This window comes from Gekko japonicus, unplaced genomic scaffold, assembly GCF_001447785.1.
Source record: "Gekko japonicus isolate JY-2015 unplaced genomic scaffold, Gekko_japonicus_V1.1 scaffold19, whole genome shotgun sequence".
In the NCBI taxonomy this organism is placed as follows: domain Eukaryota; kingdom Metazoa; phylum Chordata; class Lepidosauria; order Squamata; family Gekkonidae; genus Gekko; species Gekko japonicus.
In genome coordinates this window covers 662977-685313 of record NW_015164664.1, presented here as the reverse complement: position 1 = coordinate 685313, position 22337 = coordinate 662977, and the positions used below count along the sequence as shown (strand labels likewise).

The window sequence follows — 22337 nt, the reverse complement described above, 5'->3', positions numbered from 1 at the left end:
GAAATCAACCCTGCTCAGAAGAAGAGCCATGGAGGAACTGGCATCCACACACACTGCCCAGCTGGCCAGTTTCACTCCCATATAGTCAGGCATGAGTAAACTGAGTGGCAAGGATAACAGTTGCAGGAGATCTTCTGTGTTGTCCCATACTCAACAAGGTATCTTTTATTTCAGGGGTAAGAAACAGCTGCACACTAAAGAGGCAAAAGGCTGAGAAATTTTAGGTGCCAGTTCCCACCATCCCTGGCTCTCCCCACCCACCCCCTTTTCCAACAGGCCAGGCAGCCCTGAAGATCTGGTGAGCAGAGGAACAGTGGGTACTTCTGCCAAACAGCAACCACTCCTGCTGTACCACAGAGCCACGGCCCTTCTGTTTTGTTGCAGAGTAGTGCCTTAAAGGGGAAACAGGCCGTTATCGCCTGCCCCCAGCCTCAGAATCCAGTGGCCACATGCACTCAATTGCCATTAGAAACCAGGCTGGAAGGGGTCATGCCCTGGCCTTCCTGCCATTGCTCCTCATCTTCATCTGACCAGCTCAAGCTGTCGTCTGACTCCTCCTCCTCCTCAGGAGCTCCTCTGGCTTCCTGGCATTCCAAGGTATCTGCCTCCAGCTGCTGCTTGGCTTGAAATCTGCTCTGCGGGTGCTCCAGTCTGGCCCAGGTGACCGGGCTGTCCTTCTGCAAGGTAATTTCCACCTTGGAGGGCACCATGGTCACAGAGCTTTTCTCCACATTGATGACCTGGAAGAAAAACATAGAAATGGCTCCTGAGTTCTGACCTTTGTCACCAAGTAGAACAGAACCTCTAAGCCAGGACCATTTGGGAAGATCCTGTCATGAGACACAGCGGCCCAGCAGCTCAATGATGACCACAACAGCAACACAAACAAGGCCACTTGCATCTGCTAGGGAGCCAGCTCAAAGACTACCACCATAGCAGTGTCTTTTCATTCTCACTCACTGGAACTGCAACTGTTAGGGGGCTTTTGTTTCTGGCACAGCTCCGATAGCTGCATGCCAAGCTCAATAAGTGAGGCTTCCTCCCCATCACTGCAGGTGCTATGACCACAGTCTTTTCACAGCCAAAGACATTTTCAAAGTAAGGACAGAGACAAGGAAACCAAGACTTACCCCCCAGAGATCCAACTCTGCCTGGAAAGCCTTGTCTCCCTCAAAGATGACATGGATGTCAAGCTGTCAGGAGTGAGGAAAAGAACACATGAAAACTGTATCCTGCAGAATCAGACCATTGGCCCATCAAGGTCAATATTGTCTACTCTGACTGGCGGCTCTCCAAGGTCTCAGGTGGAGGGTTTTCCCATTGCCTGTGACCTAATCTTTTTAACGGAAGATACTGAGGATTGAACCTGGGATCTTCTGCATGCAAAACAGATTCTTTGCCACTGAGGCATTGCCTAGGAGAGAGGAAGCAGCTTCAGTAATCTGGGCTGTATTCTAGGTCAGACATGCTGGAAGAGCCCTCCCACGTTGCCAATCTCATCTAGAGGAAGACTACAATGGTTCACCAATATAAATTCCCCATGCAGATCAAGCACCACTCAGACTTTCTCATGGCAGAGCTGGCATCAGTTGATCTCCACACTTACCACAGTACGGTTGGCCTTCACGAAGCTCAGCTCTGGCAGAGGGGTCTTGGCATAGACAGTTACCACCACTTGGCTGCTGGTTTGGTGCCAGTCCTGCCGACAAGACACCAGTTTCCTGTCCTGTTGCCAAGAAGAGTCAGTTAACAGTCTTACGCCACTGCTCAAGGATCTGGCATCTTTACTAGAAACTGTAAACACCATCCCCAGCGCCTCATATTGCTGCTATTAAAGACAGTATTGTAGTGCAATGCTGAAACAAGAGAGGAGATCTTCTGGCCCACCAAGCTGCAAGGATTACCTGTATAGCTTTCCACTTTCTTACCTCTGAGCCACAAAGTGTGGTAAAGAGAAAAGGGGAGCTTCCTAGCAACAAGTTAGCATCTGAGGGAGAGCACACAGAGCGGTCCAGCCTCTGGCCTTGCTCTCTGTTTCTCCCTGACATCCCTGTTTTGATAATTTCTCTCCTGCAGCCCCCACTGTTGTTCATCCTGATGCCATTTTGGCTAATGATGTATGTGTTTGTGAGACCGGGGTGGGGGGGAGACACACCCAAGGTCACCTAGCAAGCTTCCATAGTAGAGTAGGGATTTGAACCAATTCCATAACCATTATGCAATAGTAGCTCTATAATAGGAATTTCAAAAGAGGACAGGAAGACAATACACACACAGTGAGATCCCATTCCCAAGTAGCCAAAGTTAGAAATGGAATAAATCTGGTAAGATCTGTCTTAAAGTGTAGAGAGAGCCATCCACAGACTTTAGTAGCACATCATACAGGTACTCCCCCAACCCTGATCTAGCACCTAGGCAGAGGAGCTTATGGGGCAATTCCTTACCTGCTTCTTCAGCCAGATGTGCTTCCCTCTGCTGCAGCCTTTCTGCTCCAGGAATGCAGTGAAGTCTGTTGTTTTAACTGCACAGCAGCTCCAGTACTTCATGCTGGGGAGGATCAAGGAACCCATGTTGGAAGGAAGCTCAGGAATGAGGCAGAGGGCAGAGAATTAAGCCATGCCACCCAGAGGAATAGGACTGTGTGGCAGAATGGGTATGAATTCAGCACTGTACTCAAGATGGCACTTTTAGGTGCCAAAAACTGCTTGGGTATTAGCAAAAGGCCTGGGTATTAAGAGTTTCCTCCAAAGCCCTGCTTTCTGTTCCTCCATCTTCAAAAGCGAGGCATGTGGCAACTAGGAGCAGGATCTTTTTTGGTGGCACCTTGCCTTTGGAACACCCTTCCTCTTGCAGCTCACCTAGCACCTACTTTATTTTCTTGTAGGTGCCGAGCTAAAACATATTTAGGGGTTTTATCTTATCAGCTTTTGAAGGATCTGCTTCTGTTGTATGGATGGTTTTTATGCTGCTAATGTCTAATGGCTTGTTGGTTTTTTAATGGCTTGTTTTTATATACTTTGGTTTTTAATTCTAAGTTGCATTGAGCATAGAAATAGTCTAAATAAATAAGAAGCAGAATTCAGCTGCTCTTGCAATCTGTCTTAAGTCACAGCCATGGCTAGAAGGTGGGTTTGCTCAGTGCAAAGGAAGATAATAGAAATATTTGGAAACCTGTACTTTAGCAGACGTTGCTCAGTCCCACTACTACCAGCCTGTATGGTGCTTCTGTGCCCAACAATTAAGGTTACCAATTCTGGGTTGGAAAATTCCTGGGGATTTGGGGATGGAGCCTGGGGAAGGTTGAGTTTTGGAGGGGAGGGAATTCAGCAGGGTATAATGCTATAGATTCTACCCTCCAGAGCAGCCATTTTCTCTAAAGGAACTGATCTCCAGCCCCCTACCTGCAATCCTTGTGCCATTTGTAAGTTATCAGGGTGCTGCAAAGCTTTTGAAAAAGTCACCAGCTCTCTAAAAATGGCCTGCAGAGGCTTCCTGGAATTTCTCACTGCTCAGGTGAGGCACTGCACAGGACACAGTGCAGGAAAGAAAACCTTGTAGTGATTCTTGCTGTCTGCTCAGTGCACTTACCTTGACCAGTGCAGAGACCGCTTTGCCAGCTTCATGGAAGAGGCTAGGCTGGGAGACAAATCTCTGCACTGGCAAGGGTTCTGTCCTTGGCAGACAAAGGCCAGGCACTCCAAGCTTGGTCACTGACCTGGTCAAAGCAGTTGGGGAAAGACTGAAGGTGAGTGGAGGAGTTCCCCCCCCCCTTACCCCTCATGGAAGACGGGGATCCCAGGGTGGAATATGCAGGTCTCCGTATTGCTCTCTTCCCCCTGGTAAACCTGAAAGACCAGTGAGGCAGAAAGGTCAGCAAAGCAGCCCTGAAGGTCCCTGTGCCACTCCAGCTGGAGGGGGCCCTTCTCTCCTCCCCCACACCACATCCTCTGTCTTGACAATGCATTTCTTTTGGCAGCCACCTGGCACAGCCAACAACCTATGGCTCCCTCTGCTGTCTCAGAGTCAAGGAGCCATGCTTTCCAGTACAGGGCTTGCCTCCACGCTTGGGGCTAGAGGGGAGGATTCTGATGACGGGAAAGCACAGCCTTCTTGGGGAGGTAGTTCCAAGGCCAAGAGACCACAGGAACATCCAGCAAGAGTCCACAAGGGGAGCGGCAAAGATGCAACTCACCGCCTTGCAGCCAGAGTTCTTGCAGGTCATGCCAAGTGTCACCTGAAGGGCAGCATCTGTAACAGCCAGAAACAGAGTCAGGCACTTTGGAAGAGCTCAAATTATAGCCCCCAAACTCTAGCCAGATGCAACATTCAATCCACTCATTAATGTACATCCCCAAGATTTTCAGGTCCTGGACCAGGAGACTGGTCACACATTCTCTCATTCAAAAAAAAAAAACAAACAGGTTTGGACCAGGGTTAGTCTGCACATGCCAAGCCCAATCTATAATGTAATCAATATTCTATTTCTGAATACCAGTAATTCACATTTTCCTACAGCAAGGAATATGGAGGATGCCAAATAGAGAAGGAACCTCAAATTCAGCAGGGGGCCTATTGTGCAGTTTCATTATCAGGCTCAATCCAGCCCTAGCAGTAGAGGTGTGGGCTGGAGTCCCAACCCTCCCCACCTTCCCCCCACATAGAGCTTCCCAGAACCAAAGGCTACTTCCAGCCAGCCACATACAATGTGGAGGTTTGGCCCTTTAAGCCTGCAGTCTCTCAACCCTGCTTCCTTATCCAAGGAGGATGCAGCCTTCAGATTCTCCTTGAGAGTTCAAACAATGACACACAAATTCCAAACACGACACCCTTCCCTTCCCAGTCTGGCCTCTTCCTCCCTTTCTCACCAGTGCCCACAGTGCCTTGCACTGCTGGTTGCTCCTTGGATGACAAATCCAGCTTCTTTAGGGCCTGCTCTAAGGACTCAGATACCTTCACTGGCAGTAGCTTCATTGGTTCATCTGGACTGGAGAAAGCCAACAAGAGAGGTTGGGAGAGCTTTGAAGGCTAAGAAACTAGCACCAGACTTCAAGCAAAAAGAGGTGCCAACAGGACAGGAGCCCCGCCACTCCTCCACACTGGGTCCTCCTTCACACAAGGTAGCATTAGCTTATGGAACTCTCTACCACTAAGCTCAGATGGCTTAAAAAAAAATAACTCAAATTCCTAGGAAATAATAGACATATCAATAGCTACTGGCCACAACATTTTAATGAAACCTTCCCAATTCAGTTTCAGAGGGTAGCCGTGTATTTTGCAGTAGAACAGCTACATTCAAGTCCAGTAGCACAGAGACCAACAAGATATCTGATGAAGGGAGATCTGACTCTTGAAAGCTTATACCCAAAAAATCTTGTTGGTCTACCCAATTCACAGGCAGTCTACCCTGAGCCCAGATGGTTGGACAAAGAGAAAAGGGGAGGGCTCTAGCCTTCACACTCTGCCTTTGGGCTTCCCAAAAGCATATGGCTGGTCACAGTTGGAAACAGGATGCTTGACTAGACTGTCAAACGTCTCCCAAACCAGTCACATGCCATTAGCCCCAGAAGGAAAACACATGCATGGACCATTCCCACAGGCTCACCTGGGTCTTTCACGCTCCATCATCTCTACTGACTTTGGCCCCCGAACAATGATCTCAGAGCTGGTTTTGCTTTTTGACTCAGGCTCCTCAGGCTCTGGGGGCTTCTCATTGCTGTGATACCCTCTTGTGCAGCCCTTCAAGAACAAAATGCATCGAGTTGGGCCTTTTCCCTCCAACTTCATGACATAAGCAATTTCTCTTAAAGCAGTGAGAAATGCCCTAACAGATGAACAAAGTCTCCTTGACTCCCAGAATAAGCACCTACTTGGCTCTCACAGTATACTCACATATCAAAGTACTGCAAAATATTATCATTTTCAGGATTTCAAAGCTGTGAGAGCAGGAAAGCATGGGATCAACCTGCAAGTTTGTTAGTGAGTAGACATACATGCAGGATTGCTTCCTTCTGTCATAGTTACATTACAGGGAACACCAGCTCCTCTTTTGATGTAAGCCCTTCACCTGTTCCATGCACCAGCTACTCGCTTTTGCATTATTGTGGAAGCGCAGTACTTTGCCCTCAGAAGGTGCCAGGACTGAACCCTGACATCTTCAGGGGTAGCTGGTCTTTCTCTGCCTGACAAGGTTGACCCTACTGGAGTACACGGACCAATGTTTCAAAATGAAGTTAGGGGGCCAGAACCATTGTGCTATTATCCATTTCAAACTAATATTTTCCCCCTGCAGATGGAGTGGCAAGCTGGGTCAGAATTTAAATAAATGTAACTCATGTCATTAACTAAGCCCAAGTTTCTAAGACAGGACAAGTTACAAATTCAAAAACCTCATTAGGATTGATGATTTAGCAGAGATTAGTCTCTAACCTCAAATAGCATGTAAGGTAAAGGTAAAGGTTTCCCTTGCTCGAAATCCAGTCGAGTCCGACTCTAGGGTTGCGGTGCTCATCTCCATTTCAAAGCGGAAGAGCCAGCGCTGTCCGAAGACATTTCCATGGTCATGTGGCCGGCATGACTAAACACCAAGGCGCACGGAACGCTGTTACCTTCCCACTGAAGTGGTACCTATTTATCTACTTGCAATTTCTTGCTTTCGAACTGCTAGGTTCGCAGGACAAATAGCGTGTAGAAACCAGCAAAACCAGGCAGATCACATGGGTGACAATGGACACAGACGTACCTTTATGGAGAGGAATTCGGAGAAATCGGTGGTTCGTTTCTTGCAGCAAGACCAGCCCTACAGACAACAATTCAGCATGAGCATCCCATTCCTCAATACAGAAATCACTAATATGGCCGCCAGCGATAACTGGAGATGTTCTTCTAGCGACCATCAGGGAAAGTACTTTTTGGGAAATCTACCAGCAGCTTAGAACAGCAAAGAGCACCTCTTTCCAAATGGCACCAGGCTGTGTTTTGTGCAGCAAGGGAGAAGCTGCTACAAAAACACTCCCACCGCTTTCCCCTTGCCAGACAATGCTTACTTGGCCTCTAGGGAAGTAAGAAAAACAGGCCTCGTGGGCTACTAGAAATGCTGGTTAGACATCCCTGTGCAGACACTACCACAATCCGTCCCTTTCAGTCCTCATACCTGTCCGTTGACCAGTATCCATGCAATCCCACACATGTCCCCCTGCCTAAAATTCTGCTGAGAGCGCCTCAGTAGAGCTCTCAGGCCCACTCACCTTCAAGACATCATGGAAGATAGGGAAACCTGGGTGATGGAGACAGGAGTCTGAGAACAGGAGACAAAAGAGGGGAAGCAGCAATTTCAGCAAAGGTCCGTCATTCTCACCACCCAGACCAGCTCCTTGGCTATTCTCACTGGTAAAGGCTAGAAGGGTGTATCAAAAAATCCCAGGCCCCGGAGGCAGGCAGATTACAGCCTTGGAGTCACATCTGACGCAAGGTTGCTTTTCATCCACAGTACTGGAAATGGAAACCCAAAGAGCTAGCTCCAGTTTCGCAACTTTTATTAGTTGTCTCATGGGGAAAGTCTGCAAGGTGGAGGGAGAGGTATAGTTGACAGAATTGAAGCTATATATTGAGATCGGATATTGTTGTAAAATGGGCAGTGCTGCAGAACATGTTTGATAGACTCTACTTTCCCTGCATGACATGGGCAGAGCCATTGAGAGAGTGGCACATGATGGTATCTGCATTCCAGGAGGGCTGAGGGTAGAACATTAAAGCATGCAAGAGTAAAGATTCTCCGATATTTGGAGATCATGAGGGATCTGAGGTAATCTGCTGGTTGAAAGCATTTAGTATATTGGAGAATAATTGGATGTTTCCATGTCTGTGCTCTATCTGATTGTAGAGCTTGATCCCAGAGACACCGTTTAACTGTTTCTTAAGCTTTTTGGTGCCCAAGGTACAATAAGACTTGGGAGGAAAGGCCAATCTCCTAGAGCAGGTATGTCCAACAGGTAGATCGCGATCTACTAGTAGATCGCGGAGGGGTCAGAGGTAGATCACCAGCCCCACTTGGTCTCCTGGTTTGCTGGACAGGTGTCTGGGGTTTTTTTTGTTTGGTTGTATTTGATTATTGGTGCCAGTATGATGAATTCTTATTTTTAGAGTGGTAGGGTGTGTTTTGGCATCAGCGTGGGGGGGGGGGGGGCGGTGGAACCCAACTTTAGTGGGGTAAAATCTAATTTGAAACTTTATTTTCATGGTAGTAGATCACCGGCACTTTTGGCCGGAAAAAATAATATCACTACCTGTTCGAAGTTGGACATGCCTGTCCTAGAGTTTTCCCTCGATTGCTCTTTGCCAGGCTGACCTATATCAGCCTATGTATCACAGCTTCACGTGTCTATGTACTGATCTGGGAGCTCAAAGGGGAGTGTGCCAACTTCAAAAACATACTAAGGTTGTGGCTTTGAGCATGGAAAGAGTGTCCCTTTGCTCACCACTGAGGCTCAATCCACACCTACAGACTTCTGCATCATTTGTTACACTAAGCAGCTTGTGGTGGTCTTGTACCTGGTCTTCTACACAAAAAATATGGACCGTTCCAAATGGATGCCACCCTTACTGCAAAGGCTCTCCACACTAGTCACTTTGGGTCAAAAGCACTTCCACTTAAGCATTAATTCTTGGGAGCAGAAGTCCTGTCTCTGCCTATGTGGAGTTCCTCTGGAGCAAAGCTGGGCCAGTTAGACTTCAAGCTCTGCACTTGAGTAAGGAAACTGCCAAAGAGGATCAGAGCCTGTAATGACTTCATGTTTTGGTGTGTTTCTTTAAATGTTTAGTTTGACTGCAGTACTGTAAGAAGAGTGATAGAGGGAGGTAAGTATGATGTGATTGGCTGATGACTGAGTGTGAGAGGAGGGGTGTCTATGAGTGATTCTATGTGTGAAGTTTGAAGAGAGAGCATAGTTTGGGTGAGTCTATTATGTGTGAATAAGACAAAGAGTTCAGGCTGTGTGGCTATATAGATTAGAGAGATATTAGACTGAGTGTCTACACCTGTCAGAGTGGAGTTTTGGGAGTTTGAGAGACTGTGACACCAAGCTTTGCCAGTTATATTTACAAGTTCCTTTCATCAGCAACAGTTCAAAATAACCAGAAACATATTATGTTCTTTATTAAATAAATCTTTTTTTTTTGTTTAAACTTATTCCAGAAATCAGAATAGTCCTTCCTCAAGGCCACATAGTCCTCTGAAGTGCCCAGAACGTCATTCTAGCAAAAGAGACAGATTTGGAATTTTTACTTCCTGGTGGCAGCAGAAATCTACCAAGTTTAGGTACACAGAGAGTGTTTTAAAGATAAAAACAGTCCCCCCAATAAGCAAGGACGTCACAGAGCCCATTCAAGTGTTCCTTCATCTCCATCTCCTCCCCAAAGGACATTCCAAAGCTGACATTCCTTGGGTTGGGGAAAGAGAGTTGAAAAGCTCATGTTTACATCCCAGTCTATCTGATCTCCAAGCGTGAAACAGGCACCTGCCACAACTTGCCTGCCAGCAGCATCCACAGCCTTCTAGAAGCCCCAGATGTCAAAGTTGGGGAGGGACTTAAGAAATCCCCCCAGTGCCAAAAATGAAGCACAATTTTGAAAGCTGAGAGATTGCACACCACACATTTCCTCTGCCATCTTTACTCATGTGGCTGCTGGTGGAATTTATCCATGACCACACACTCCCAGCATTTCTGGAATATAGATTTTCTGCCTTAAAGACAACCCCCTTCCGCCCAGTTGTGTCAGGACTGTTTTGGGTTACTTGGTGATGCTACAAACTCTACATATGCTTAGAGGCACTTCTCTTTACTCATATGATATTGTTGCCTGCACCAGATGATATTTATCACCCTATCTCAGGGCATCACCATATGCTGCAGTGTATGTTTGGAACCTGGATAACAAAAACATTTTCATCTGGGAAAGCCCTGCAGGAGCGTTAGTTGCCTCTTTCATTGTTTCCATAGCACAGACTCCTTCTGTTTTAACTGCTGTGTGACAGGCAGAAATCTGACAGGGGAATCTCAGTGCATGTCCCTGCCTGTTGGAAAACACATCACCTGTTGAATCTGCTAATCATGCAGCTGCTAAAGGCACAGGAGACCTACCAGAAGAAGAAAAAAGTGGCTACATATAACAGCGACACTTGAAATGTTAATAACAATAATCCAGGCATGTACTCCTTGGCAACAAATTGTAATTCCCGGCAAATTCAAAGCAAGGCATTGTGGGTATTCAGAGACCTACGGAGCCAACCAGCTATTCCCCAGTCTTAGTCCCTGCTTACCGTGGGTGTTCTTCTCTGGGTCAAACCTCTGCCCACAGCCCTTGTTGTAACACAGCAAAGCCATCTCCTGGATGTGGTGCTCACAAGGCCAGCTCTTGTTCCCAAGCGGAACAGGCCCTGCTTCAGGCAGTATCCCTGTCAGTCAAAGGTTCTCCGTGGCAGTGCAAGAAATCAGGCTTGGCTATCTTTAGCAGCGGCCAAGGGGCGGACTTGAAACTGGAGCCTAACCCAAAAATGGGCATGCAACTGCTCAGCCTTCAAGAATCATCTGGTTGCCCCCAGGGAGAAGGAATGTCACGTGGAGCAGCAAGCATATTGAGAACAGGTCTAGTTTTTTTCCCCTCCGTGCATGATTCAGAGACTGTTTTTTTGCCTCGCCTACATCCTTACTTTAAAAATGCAACACCAACACTGGCTGAAGCCTGCATTTGAGTCTTTCTGCCTTGCAGGTGTGGGCACAGAAAGACAACACTGTTTTTACTTTTGCATGGGGGGGGGGGGAGATCACAAAGCTATTTTCACAGCTTATCCTAAAGTCAAATTGGGTGGGGTATTCCTGCAGCTGCCTTCAAATTGACAGAGAGCCACCTTGGCTACAAAGTAGGCTGTGTCTCCTGCTGTAGTTTGTTGGCTGTGTTAATGTCCATGTAGGTGCCTACACAGCATTTGCAAGAGACTTAATGCTTTAAGTGTCACACGTGGAAATGCTTCAAAATCAAACAGACTGCCAGTTTAGCACCCATCCAGAGAGAGACCCTTTTGAGGTGGTCTTCCTGCCACTTCAAGCCCACTGTGGAAATGGGCATCAGTGACACAAGAACAAGCTGTCAGTTAAAGCAACCCACGCATCTTGGGAGTGGGGGCATCCCTACCTAAACACCACCAAGAAGAACTGATGCTAATAGCAAGCAAAAGGTGGTTGGAGAGGAACACAGGGGAAGCCAGATGTTAGTGGAAATGTTCTACTTTGTCCATTAACTACAAGGACACAACCTTCCAGGAGAGCAATTCTAGAGAAAGAAACATACCAGGATTGCAGAAACCAAATTTATTTCTGGGTTTCCTAGGAACCCACACAAAGCTGTACATTTCCCAGTATAAAACACATAGTGTGAACGTGAGAGAGAAAAACAAATGAGAATGCCGAGCTAGTCCCCAACTCACAGGGCCTCATTCTGCCAGTGGCACAGAAATATTACATATGAACCAGAAGTGGCTGAGACACACATTTTTATTGTACTAAAAAAAAGAAGATAGACTCTTTCAAAATAATTCCCCGCATGACACGGAGGTTGGGAAGGCAATGGGAGAAGGATGCCTTTGGTCATTTCCCATCACATACCTCCCCCGGTAAGTCCTGCTGTTCTTAGGGGGGAAATGGCCTTTGTCACTGCAGGTCTTCAGGACATGTGCCAAGAGAGGAGGACTCTGGTCTTTTTCTCCTGCTTCCACCCCACCGACAGACACCCTGAAATCCAAAAAGGCCTGCTCTCTCTCTCAGGCCTGGCATGTCCTCTAAGAACCTTTTGAGTGGGCTTGGCTGTAAGCAGTCCCATTAAAAAGAGGGAAGTTCAAGTGCTGCTCCATCTTGCACATGAGTCCTTTGCTCCAGGACCAGACACTGCTGTCAGGTTGTCCTTTCACTCAGGCTGGTCAGCTTTTTCTGGGTCATTTCATAGGCAAGGAAGAGGGCACCATTGGAAGGCAGTGCTCGGATCACTGTGGGCATGAGCCCACAATAAAGAGCCATCACGCCTGCAACATAAATACAAGGCAAATCAGTATGGCCAGGAGGAAGAGGGCCATTTTTGGAGAGAAGCTGGATCCACAGACCGAGGTACAGCCCATTCCTCTCCACACACATGGCATTTACTTTGATATATATACCCCACTTTGGTCTCCAAGGACTCAAAGTAGCTTAAACATTGTTCTTCCCTCCTCCAAGAGCCCCGTGATGTAGGTTACATTGAGAGAAAATGACTGATCCAATGTCACCCAGCGAGCTTCCATGGCAGGGTAGGGATTTGAACCTGGGTTTCCAAGATTCCCAGTCCAAGACTAATCACTATACCATGCTGGTATTTGAGGAGACCAGACTTGTATGCAGCACTTGCCTTCAGTCCGTAAGATGTGCAGGAAAGAAAGCAGAAAGCCATTTTGCCGCCCAGCCATAGACAGCACCTGAATCCGAGATTTCACTGAATCAATGGGATAGACAGCCAGCCAGAAGGCGGCACCACCAATTCCACCACTCACTGTGACAGGAAGAGCTCCTACAAAACAAAGTTGCCCATACTGGTCATTGACAGTTGTCAAATGGATGGTACAAATCAACTCTCAGAACCTTCTAGAAATCCCCAGACCTCACAGAATGCTCCATGCCCTGGACTCATAACAGTACTTGGTTCCCCCCCCCCCCAGTAAGGGAGAGTGGGAGCTTGCTTGGCTGTCCCCTAAGCACATGCTCAAGGCTCAGAATGCCTTGGGGTGGAACCCTTCCAGTGTCTGCAAGCTTCCCTACTGGTTCCAAGGGCACAGTATTATAGGTGGGACTGCACAAAGGCCAAGCAGAAGAGCAGAGCAAGGGAGAGAGATTTCAGTAAGTGGTTTTGAGCCTAGCAGGAAAGTATTGGCAGAGCACCAGGGTTCAAGCTGTGGTTCTCAGAGTTACCAGGTTTGGCCAAGAACAGACAAATATTTCTCAAGCATGCACATAACCACTTGGGTAGACAGCCATTGTATTGCCCTGTCAGGTGGCGAGGAGAGTGTGACCTCAGTGCTGCACCTGAGCAGGTATGTTGGAAAGTGGTAAGGGAGTGCCAAGACCCTGCCCACCACTTGCTTCCCAAGGGGTCACTGCAACCATAAGCTACAACCTGGTGGTCATTATTCACCCAGAAACAAACCATCATTGGCAGAAGAGAAAGCCAAGCAATCAGCAGCAGCACAGCCATGGCTGCAACAAGGTCAGGCAACTCCTAAGGAAGCACTAGGGGTCAAGGGACCTGCAGCAGAGGTAGGGAGCCCTTCTACTTGAAGATCCTGGGTCAAGATACCCGGGTAGGACCTTCTTGCTGGGACTGAGGAGAAGCAAGCAGCCAGCTCCCCATCTAGATCAGTGTCCCTGCATGCACCACACATCCCCCCCCCCAAAAAAAAAGAGCACTAGTATTTTCACAGGGCTCCTGTGTATGGACAAAGTCATCTAATATTCTGCTTGGGACAGGAGCTGTCAGCAGAGTTTATACACTTCCTAAAATGTTGAGGCATTCCAGGCAGGCAGGCAAGCAGCAGGCATGGGAGCAAGAAAGCCAAGTTGGAATGGGGCCTCAGAGCATTGTCCAGCACCAACTAACTAGGAGACCAGCATACTGTGCATAACAGCTTCCCAAAGAAATACTCTCATACAACCCTGGCCTTGGCTTTTGAGGCAGTGCTTAGAGCTGAAATTCTCCAATGCTAAATTCAGTGTCCAGTCTGTTCCCTGCTTGCATGTTGCAACTGCAAAACATGCACACATCCCCTTTTCTTATAGCTACTTTTGCTAACTACCCAAGCAGAAGCCCAGTTCCTGTGGTTCAGTGCATTTATTCCAATAGAACCTCTAGGTCAGCCTTGTGTCTTTCCAACTAACTTCCTCCAATTCCTGAACAAAACAGAGCAACTGGTAACCTGAGGTTGCAGTCATCAGCCAGCCTTGCTTACCCAACTCCTCTTTTGACTGTCCAGCCTGGAGAAAGAAGCTTCGACTGACTTCGTAACCCCCAAAGAAGAAGAAATAGCCAGGCACCTCCCGCAGCCATGTACTGGTCAGGCCTTGGAAGAAACCTAAGGGGCCCTCCGATTGGAAGATGGCTTTCATCACAGTCCATGTGGAGCTGCAAGAGGGAGGGGAATCCTGTGACCCATGAACAGTGTGGAGGAAGAAAGAAGCAAAATCGAATGCAAATATAAACAAAAAGGAAGTACTTCTGCTTGCAACACAGGATTCATTTGGGGAACTCATCAACACAAGACGCATCGATGGTCACAAGGTGGCTCTGAAAAGGAGTTGTACAGCTTCATGTACAACTTTTGGTTGTAGCGCCTACATTGAACCTCTGTGTCTCGTCTTCGAGTACCTGCGCTGTGAAAGAGCTGTCTGTCCTGTAACTTTCATCTCATGGAGAGCTTGCATCCGGCACTTCACTAACTCTGTGGGGCATAGAACCATGGAGGAGAAGACGGAGGAGAAGGAGCCAGCAATTGCCCTGTGCAAGTCGCTGTAATGGAAGAGAGATCCTTAAAAAGGAGAAAAACAGTTGCCAAACCCACCTCCAGTCCATACTAAGAAGCAGCTTTGAATCTAGACCCTCCAGACTGCTAAAATCCCTATTGGAGGTTGTCTTTTGCCAATCAAAAGGAGCCAACACTGTGGAGGATGCACTTGGAGGTACCACCACCAGACCACTTCCCCTTGGGGCTCTGTGAATACCACTTTACATCAGCGTTACCAACCTCATGTGCGAGAAGCTTCCCTACCTGAGCTCCACAATGTTGCCAAGTCCAAAGAGCTGCCTCACCAACTGCTGGCAAAACCCATAGCAGGCAAACAGCACCGCATTCTCAGCAATGTTGGCCAGTAACGCTGGGGTGGTGCCCTGGTAGAGACCATACATGCCCTCCTGCTGGTAGGTCTTGACTGAGCAGTCGAAGAAGCCCCGGTACATGGCTGGAAAGGTCTGCATCTTCACCTTGATGGTGTCAAAGGGCTGCCCGCTCACCACACAGGCTACACCTCCTGCAAGGAACCCTGTCAGTGCCATTTGCTTCCAAAATCCACTGCAATGCACACCTTTCCAAATCTACCACCAGAAACATAACTGGATAGAAAACACCAAAAATGAGATCCCCTGACTTCTCCACTCACCCAACACGATGGACCATTTTCTAAGCAACTGTGATGGGGTCTCCCCTGAATGGGTGTGTTTGGGAAACAGGAGTACTTAACAGGCGTGCTGGTTCTTACCTATAAAGCCCTACATGGTCTGGGTCCAGCCTACCTGAGGGACCGCCTTTCCCCGTATGTTCCCCCAAGAGCACTATGGTCTGGGGCCCAAAATTTACTAACTGTACCGGGCCCCAGAGAAAAAACTGGTCGCTACAAGGGCCAGGGCCTTTTTGGTGGCGGCCCCTACCTTGTGGAATGAGCTCCCGGAGGAGATCCGGGCCATGCGGGACCTGATGCAGTTCCGCAGGGCCTGCAAGACGGAGCTCTTCCACCAGGCTTTCGAGTAGGGGCCGCCGCCCCCCGCCCGCCTGCTATATTGTCATCATGGGGGGTGGAAGAGGCCCTAGGAAGGAAACATCTGAATTCTTGAACATCTGAATAAATATTGAAACCACTGAACGACTATGGGGAACCTCTGGACTTGGCCCGTCATCTTTGGGGGTTTTGGAAATGAAGATCAACGAGCACTTTAAATTTAAATCTGTACTGGGATTGGTTTTAAATTGTATAATTGTTTAACTATATGAATTATGTTTTATTGTTGCAAGATTTCTTGCCTTGTTAGCCGCCTTGAGCCCTACGGGGGAGGGCGGGGTATAAGTCTGATAAATAAATAAATAAATACTTAAGGGATAGTCAGCAGTCAGCTTGGCTAGATAACCAGTTTGAGAACATAAGCAGAGCACAGTCCTCTTATGATGTTTGACAGCAAATCCTGTTGCCACAAACTGTTGCTACCTCCCTGCCTCCTTCACCTACAGAGCTGACACCTGGAGGCACGCTTTAGGCCAAGGCTACCAGTTGCTGGCCCTTAGCATGTCGTGGGCAGCAGTTTCAATAATGCAGATCGCAGCCAGCATGGAAGGAGCCTCCTTTCAGCCACTTGGGCAAAGAAAATAACAACGTTACCCTGGCAAGATGAAAAATTACAGACAACCCACTCTTTCTACCCATCCCAGACCCACAAGAGTCCCTCCCCATTCTCTGCTTTGGAACTCAATCTTCCATTATTCTTACCCAAGTTTTATATGCTTTCCTTTACCTTGCAGCCAATGCCCAAGGTCCCCAAATCCACCCCAACCAACCATCCTTGGTCTCTAATAAGCTCCATCAAAGGGTTTGCTCCATTTACCAGTCCCCCACCACCACGAAGACTCACCAGCAGCCCCTGCAGTGAAATCAATAAGCATTTGCACCACTGGGTGGACTCTGGCTTGTTCAGAAGGCATCTCTGTGAAGGCAGTAAAAGTGCAGGGGTCCAAAGCAGATTTCCAGGCTGGGGGGAACGGAAACAGTTAAAGCCAAGCAGGGATTAGCAGTTTCAGCTAGCTTTCTCTCACTATCTCTTAAATGGTTTATTCCCAAATTGAAGGGATGGGGGAGGGAACAGTGCTGTGAGTAACAGTGCTATGAATGAAGGGTGGAAGAAGATGATGCCAGCAATGCAAGTAAGGGGCCAGAACATCCTCCTAATGTAAGAAGCCTGGGGGAAGTAAAAGGGGTGGGGCATGGATGGCTATTCCATCCTGCTTCAGGCTGCTGATGTTATAAAGAGGGGGAAGAGACTGGGCACAGCTTGGTTCTGCTCCCCACTATTGTCGAGAAATGAGGGTGGGGACATGTAATCAAGCATCAGTCCAGGAGTGGCAGTCTGCTCCCACAGCCCAGTCTTGGGAGATGATGACCACGTAACAATGCAATGTCAGAGGACTGGAGAACAGAAACCCTGCCTACAGGGTGCTGGAAGAATAGAAGCAGTCAATTCCTGTCCTCGACAGCCTAACCTCAGGCCAAGAGATGCTCTTTAAGTTACCAAGGGAAAACCCAGACATCCACAGGTGGAGCTTTTCATTACCTGATGCTAGGTATGATCAGTTGCTCCTTGCAGCAGTTCAAACTACTCTTAAAGGGCCATCTACACGGTAGGTTGAAATACAGGCAACCCTACACACTTCTTGAAGGTTGCTAGGTTTTCATCTAGCAAGGCTTCTGTGACAAGCAGAAATCCCATTGATGAATCTTGGTCCATTGCTGCAGACTGGGAGAGCACTCTCTGCTCCATCAAAGGGGCACAAGTGACCTCCCCCTTTCCAGGAAATGCTGCTGGTAAAGTTGTGTGGACCCATTTGCTCTTATAGCAGAGTGTGTGTGGTGGTGGTGGTGGGCCTTGATCATGGTAACTGCCCATGTTAAAAACAGATGATTTACTAAGTTTAGTTTATATCAAAGTTATGAACATGGATCTGTCTTGAACACACACAGTTAAGAACATAAGAACATAAGAGATGCCAATGTTGGATCAGGCCAAAGGCCCATCCAGTCCAACACTCTGTATCCCACAGTGGCCAGAAATACCAGTGCCATCAGGCGGTCCATCAGTGGGGCCAGGACATTAGAAGCCCTCCCACTGTTGACCCCCCCCCCAAGCACCAAGATGACAGAGCATCACTTGCCCCAGAGTCCCTATCTATACCTTGTGGCTAATAGCCACTGATGGACCTCTGCTCCATATGCTTATCTAATTCCCTTTTGAAGCCGTCCATGCTTGTAGCCGCCACCACTTCCTGTGGCAGTGAATTCCAAGTGTTAATCACTCTTTGGGTGAAGAAGTACTTCCTTTTATCTGTTCTAACCCGACCGCTCAGCAATTTCATGGAGTGCCCACGGGTTCTTGTATTGTGAGAAAGGGAGAAAAGTACCTCTTTCTCTACCTGCTCTTTCCCATGCATAATCTTATAAACCTCAATCATGTCACCCCTCAGTCGTCATTTCTCCAAGCTAAAGAGCCCTAAGCGCCTTAACCTTTCCTCATAGGGAAAGTGTTCCAACCCTTTTATCATTCGAGTTGCCCTTTTCTGCACTTTTTCCAAAGCTATAATATCCTTTTTAAGGTGTGGTGACCAGAACTGCACACAGTATTCCAGATGAGGTCGCACCATTGATTTATATAGCGGCATTATGATATTGGCTGATCTGTTTACAATACCCTTCCTAATAATCCCCAGCATAGCATTGGCCTTCTTTATTGCAGTCACACACTGTCTCGACATTTTCAGTGAGTTATCTACTACAACTCCAAGATCTCTCTCTTGATCTGTCTCTGCCAGTTCAGACCCCATCAATGTGTATTTATAGTTAGGATTTTTGGCTCCAATGTGCATCACCTTGCACTTGGCCACATTGAACCCCATTTGCCATGTTGACGCCCACTTGCCCATCTTTGACAGATCCCTTTGGAGTGCCTCACAATCCTCACTGGTTTTCACCACCCTGAACAACTTCGTATCATCCGCAAATTTAGCCACTTCACTGCTTACTCCCAACTCCAAATCATTAATGAACAAGTTAAAAAGCAGTGGACCAAGTACTGATCCCTGTGGTACCCCACTGCTTACCCCCCTCCACTGGGAGAACTGCCCATTTATACTCACTCTCTGTTTTCTATTAATTAGCCAGTTTTTGATCCATAAAAGGACTTTTTGAAGCAAAGGTATTTGTTTCTTTGCATGCATTCCTAGTAGATAGACCCATTTCATGATTCAGAAGTAGTTATTTATTTGATTTTTATCCCACTCTCCTGGCCTAGGCTGGCTCAGGGCGGCTTGCAGACAGAATAAGATTCTGACAATACAATAGTGTAAAATCACATCAATTAATATAAATACAATGTTAAAACCAAGACATAATAAAATGCTAGCAAACGTTCCTCATTTTACCGCCAGCTCCTTGGTCTTCTTCAACTGTCTCGAGTAATTGGCTCAGGCAGTATTTAAGGGTCCAGCAGGTCAGGGTTCTACCACGTGGGTGTCAATTGTTGGTGGTAGAGGTAGTAGTGGTGGCAGCTCCCAAAGCCTGGCAGAAGAGCTCCGTTTTATAGGCCCTGTGGAACTGTAAAAGGTCCCACAGGGCCCTGGTCTCTTCTGGGAGCTAATTCCACCAGAGTGGAGCCGCTACCGAAAAAGCCCTGGCCCTAGTTGCCACCAGTCTGGCCTCCTTGAAACTCGGGAGAGCCAGCAGATTCTGGGTCCCAGATCGCAGCGTCCTCTGGGATACATATGGGGAATGTATGCAGGTCCCTGGCCATAAAGGGCTTTAAAAGTGAGAACCAGCACCTTGAAGTGAACCTGGTATGCCATAGGCAGCCAGTGCAACGTCTTTAGCACAAGTCGGATGTGCTCCCAAGTCGGGATTCCCATCAGCAACCTGGCCGTGGCATTTTGTACCAGCTGCAGCTTCCGGATTGGTGACAAGGGCAGCCCCATGTAGAAAATAAAACTTTATCCGCAAAATAGCTGTGTCCTGATACATCTGTGGCTGTCAGTGAATCAGGCTGAACTATTGAGGGTTTAGGTAAGCAGGGTGGGCCGCCCCCCCCCCCCCCCCCCGAATGTTGCACAGGAAATTTTCCTGCTTTAGGGTAGGCTCCATTGTGTTCTGTCTGAGGTTATCTCCTTCCTCACTCCAGGCAGAGATGGATCTACTGCTGAGGTTTAACCTCTGCCCTGCATTGTGATGAGATCAGACCCACGCCAGAAAACAAAAGCTATTTGAACGATGACACTTCTGTGGAATTAACTCTCAAAAGTTAAGAAATCTTGGGCAAAAAAAAAAAATCGCAATAGGAGCAACAGAATATCGTTTACCCTGGAACTCTGAAAAATGTGCGGCTTTTACTACAGGAAATTTTACAGTATTTTACTACTGTGAAATCTGAGACTCCGCTAAGAACTGGCAGTTAGGCATTGGCAAAAATGGATGACGAGTGGGGGGGGGGGTTTCCACCATGGACCCAGGTTCCTCTACAGGCCACAGCCTCACCTCCTTCCCAGTTAGAAAAGGTTTTTATGACTCTGCCGTACCATATCAGACAGCCTGACTACTACTGTTTCTGAATTATAGGTCCAGCCCACCAAAGGAACTTTGTGCAAGAGCTATGCCTATAGAAAGCTTGGGTCATAACAAGTGTGTAGCATATAGGCCACTTAAAAAACACTGAATCCTACAGAACATGTGTTTATCCTGCTCAGAGACCCTTGGAAGGCTGAGGATAGCCCAAGCTGGATGTCAGAAGGGGACAGTGATTACCATCATGCAGCTGAACTCTGCCTGCCAAGTTTGTGCACGGGTGAAATTCCAGTTGTTGATTACAGCTTCCAGCAGCCTCATGCCAAGTCACCTCAGCTACCCTTCCCGCCCATCAGTGCGCCTTTCTCTTTCATGCCAGCTTTGGAGAACACTAATCGTGTTTCTGTGGTGGCTAGTCAGCCAGCCTCAATACACTTGGCGGCAGCTCCGTCAGACACATTAGCTGTTACACAGATGAGGGCAGGAGGGATGCAGACAAAGCACCTCCACTTAAAGAGGAGCCAACACTCTTGTCTTGGTCATATTCACAAACAGCAGCGAAGAATGCTTCCGCCACACATTGTTCTCAGAACGGGGTGTATGACTGCAGTGAAGCCTCTACATAACCAGCTGTGGAAGCGTTGAACATGCCTGTTTTCCCCAGTGCTATGATGCCTTGCTATTTGCATCATCACACTCCTCCCCAACAGACCTCCAAAATATTAACCAGCAGCCCAGTTAACAACTTGCTGCCGTATTATTAGTATGAAAGGACTGGAGAAAAAAACCACTCCCCAGACATGTTGTTTTATCTCCCTCACTCCCCATGCAATTATGCCATAGCTCAGTTGTAAGCACTGGGAATTTAATATCCCCTTCTCTGTAAATGAACCATTGATGACATTGCCCCCACCCTCGGCTTGAGTAAAATTAAGCAGATACCTACATACCAACAACAGAAGTTCTAGCAGCCAACAGCTCCGCGAAGCAAAAAACTTGCAAGCGCCATAGCTGACGATGCTTGGAGACTGGATGAACTTTGAGCAGTGCTAGTGCCCCTTCCTCTGCAGCCTTCTAGCACACCCTGTTTATATAGGGCCGAGGTTCTTACGGAAAGAGGTCATCCAGGCTCTTATCTTGGATTATGCTGTTTACAACAATAGGTCCTGGCTGGCTGATTGCAGCTTCCCAGTACATTTCTAGATAGGAGGCAAGTTGCTGTGAAGTTGCTTCAGCAGTCCACTGTGAGATCTGGCTTGCCTTACACTGACCTCCAACAGGAGGTTCTTTGTACCCAAACAGCCCAGCCCCACTATGCCTAGATAGGTCACCCCTGAAGTAACAAGCTGAGGATTGCAGGCAGCATACTACGGACCGCCACTAGCCAACAATGTGGGCAATGCTTGGTGTTGGGTTGCATTGTAAATGGGAGGTACAACACGTGGTTCTCATGACTGCCAAAATGGCTTCATTTATTCAGGCCAGAGCACGGATCCCTCCCCCCCCCCAGCACCCTGCTATGGCAAGGAGAGGCCTTTGCTAAAGGACTCTTGCTTCTGGCTCCAGTGCTCCTCTTTATTTCACAGATGGGCCAGCTCTTGCTCCTTCCAAATCAATTTATCCACCCCTAGAGGAAACAGTTTGAGAAAGACTCATTCATTCTCCTGCAGACTGACAGGGAGCCTTGACTCTCACGAGGGTCCCATACGGAGGGTCAAGTGTGGCATTTTTCTCCACCTCCACCTCGACCCTGAAGTTCCACATACAATCTTTCCCTTCTACTCGACATAAATCCCATCCTTTTTTAAAGCAGCTCAGGGCAGTCTAGGTGCCTTTCCCCTCCGCAACTTTTATCCTCAGCGAAACAGGTCAGGTTGATAGCTGCTGGCCCAAGGACACTTGGGAACTTTAGGACTGAGTGAGGATTTTAACCTGGACAGCCCGACTTAGATGTTAACCACCAGATGCCATACCATTTTCTCTGAAGGCGGCAAAATTCAAAACAAAGGCTCTGAAGGCGGCAAAATTCAAAACAAAGGCATCTGGTAAACACTAGAACTACCAGCTCAATCAGACAAGAAAGAGCATATTGGCTTTGCAAGGGCAGGGGAAAAAGCTGGAAAAGGAGTGGGGACATCTTGAAGCACAGAGCCTTAGGCCTTCTCAGCAATACTGATGATTTGGCTG

The 22337-nt window shown here is 47.8% G+C and overlaps 2 protein-coding genes across 2 annotated transcripts; both read right to left on the bottom strand.

Annotated features, from left to right (window-relative positions):
- Positions 1–113: 113 nt before the first annotated feature.
- ITGB1BP2 (integrin subunit beta 1 binding protein 2) lies at positions 114–10505 on the bottom strand. Its single transcript, XM_015408979.1, has 11 exons — positions 10316–10505; positions 7245–7294; positions 6740–6796; positions 5603–5736; positions 4866–4984; positions 4193–4248; positions 3775–3845; positions 2445–2547; positions 1607–1726; positions 1131–1193; positions 114–740 (listed from the first exon to the last, which is right to left on the bottom strand). The coding sequence occupies exons 1-11, from the start codon at positions 10377–10379 to the stop codon at positions 456–458; spliced, it is 1122 nt and encodes a 373-aa protein (XP_015264465.1). The 5' UTR covers positions 10380–10505; the 3' UTR covers positions 114–455.
- Positions 10506–11463: 958 nt separating this feature from the next.
- Positions 11464–21271, bottom strand: LOC107108552 (mitochondrial ornithine transporter 1-like). Its single transcript, XM_015408998.1, has 7 exons — positions 21101–21271; positions 16465–16581; positions 14837–15095; positions 14437–14577; positions 14021–14193; positions 12430–12588; positions 11464–12070 (listed from the first exon to the last, which is right to left on the bottom strand). The coding sequence occupies exons 2-7, from the start codon at positions 16532–16534 to the stop codon at positions 11943–11945; spliced, it is 930 nt and encodes a 309-aa protein (XP_015264484.1). The 5' UTR covers positions 16535–16581; positions 21101–21271; the 3' UTR covers positions 11464–11942.
- Positions 21272–22337: the final 1066 nt, after the last annotated feature.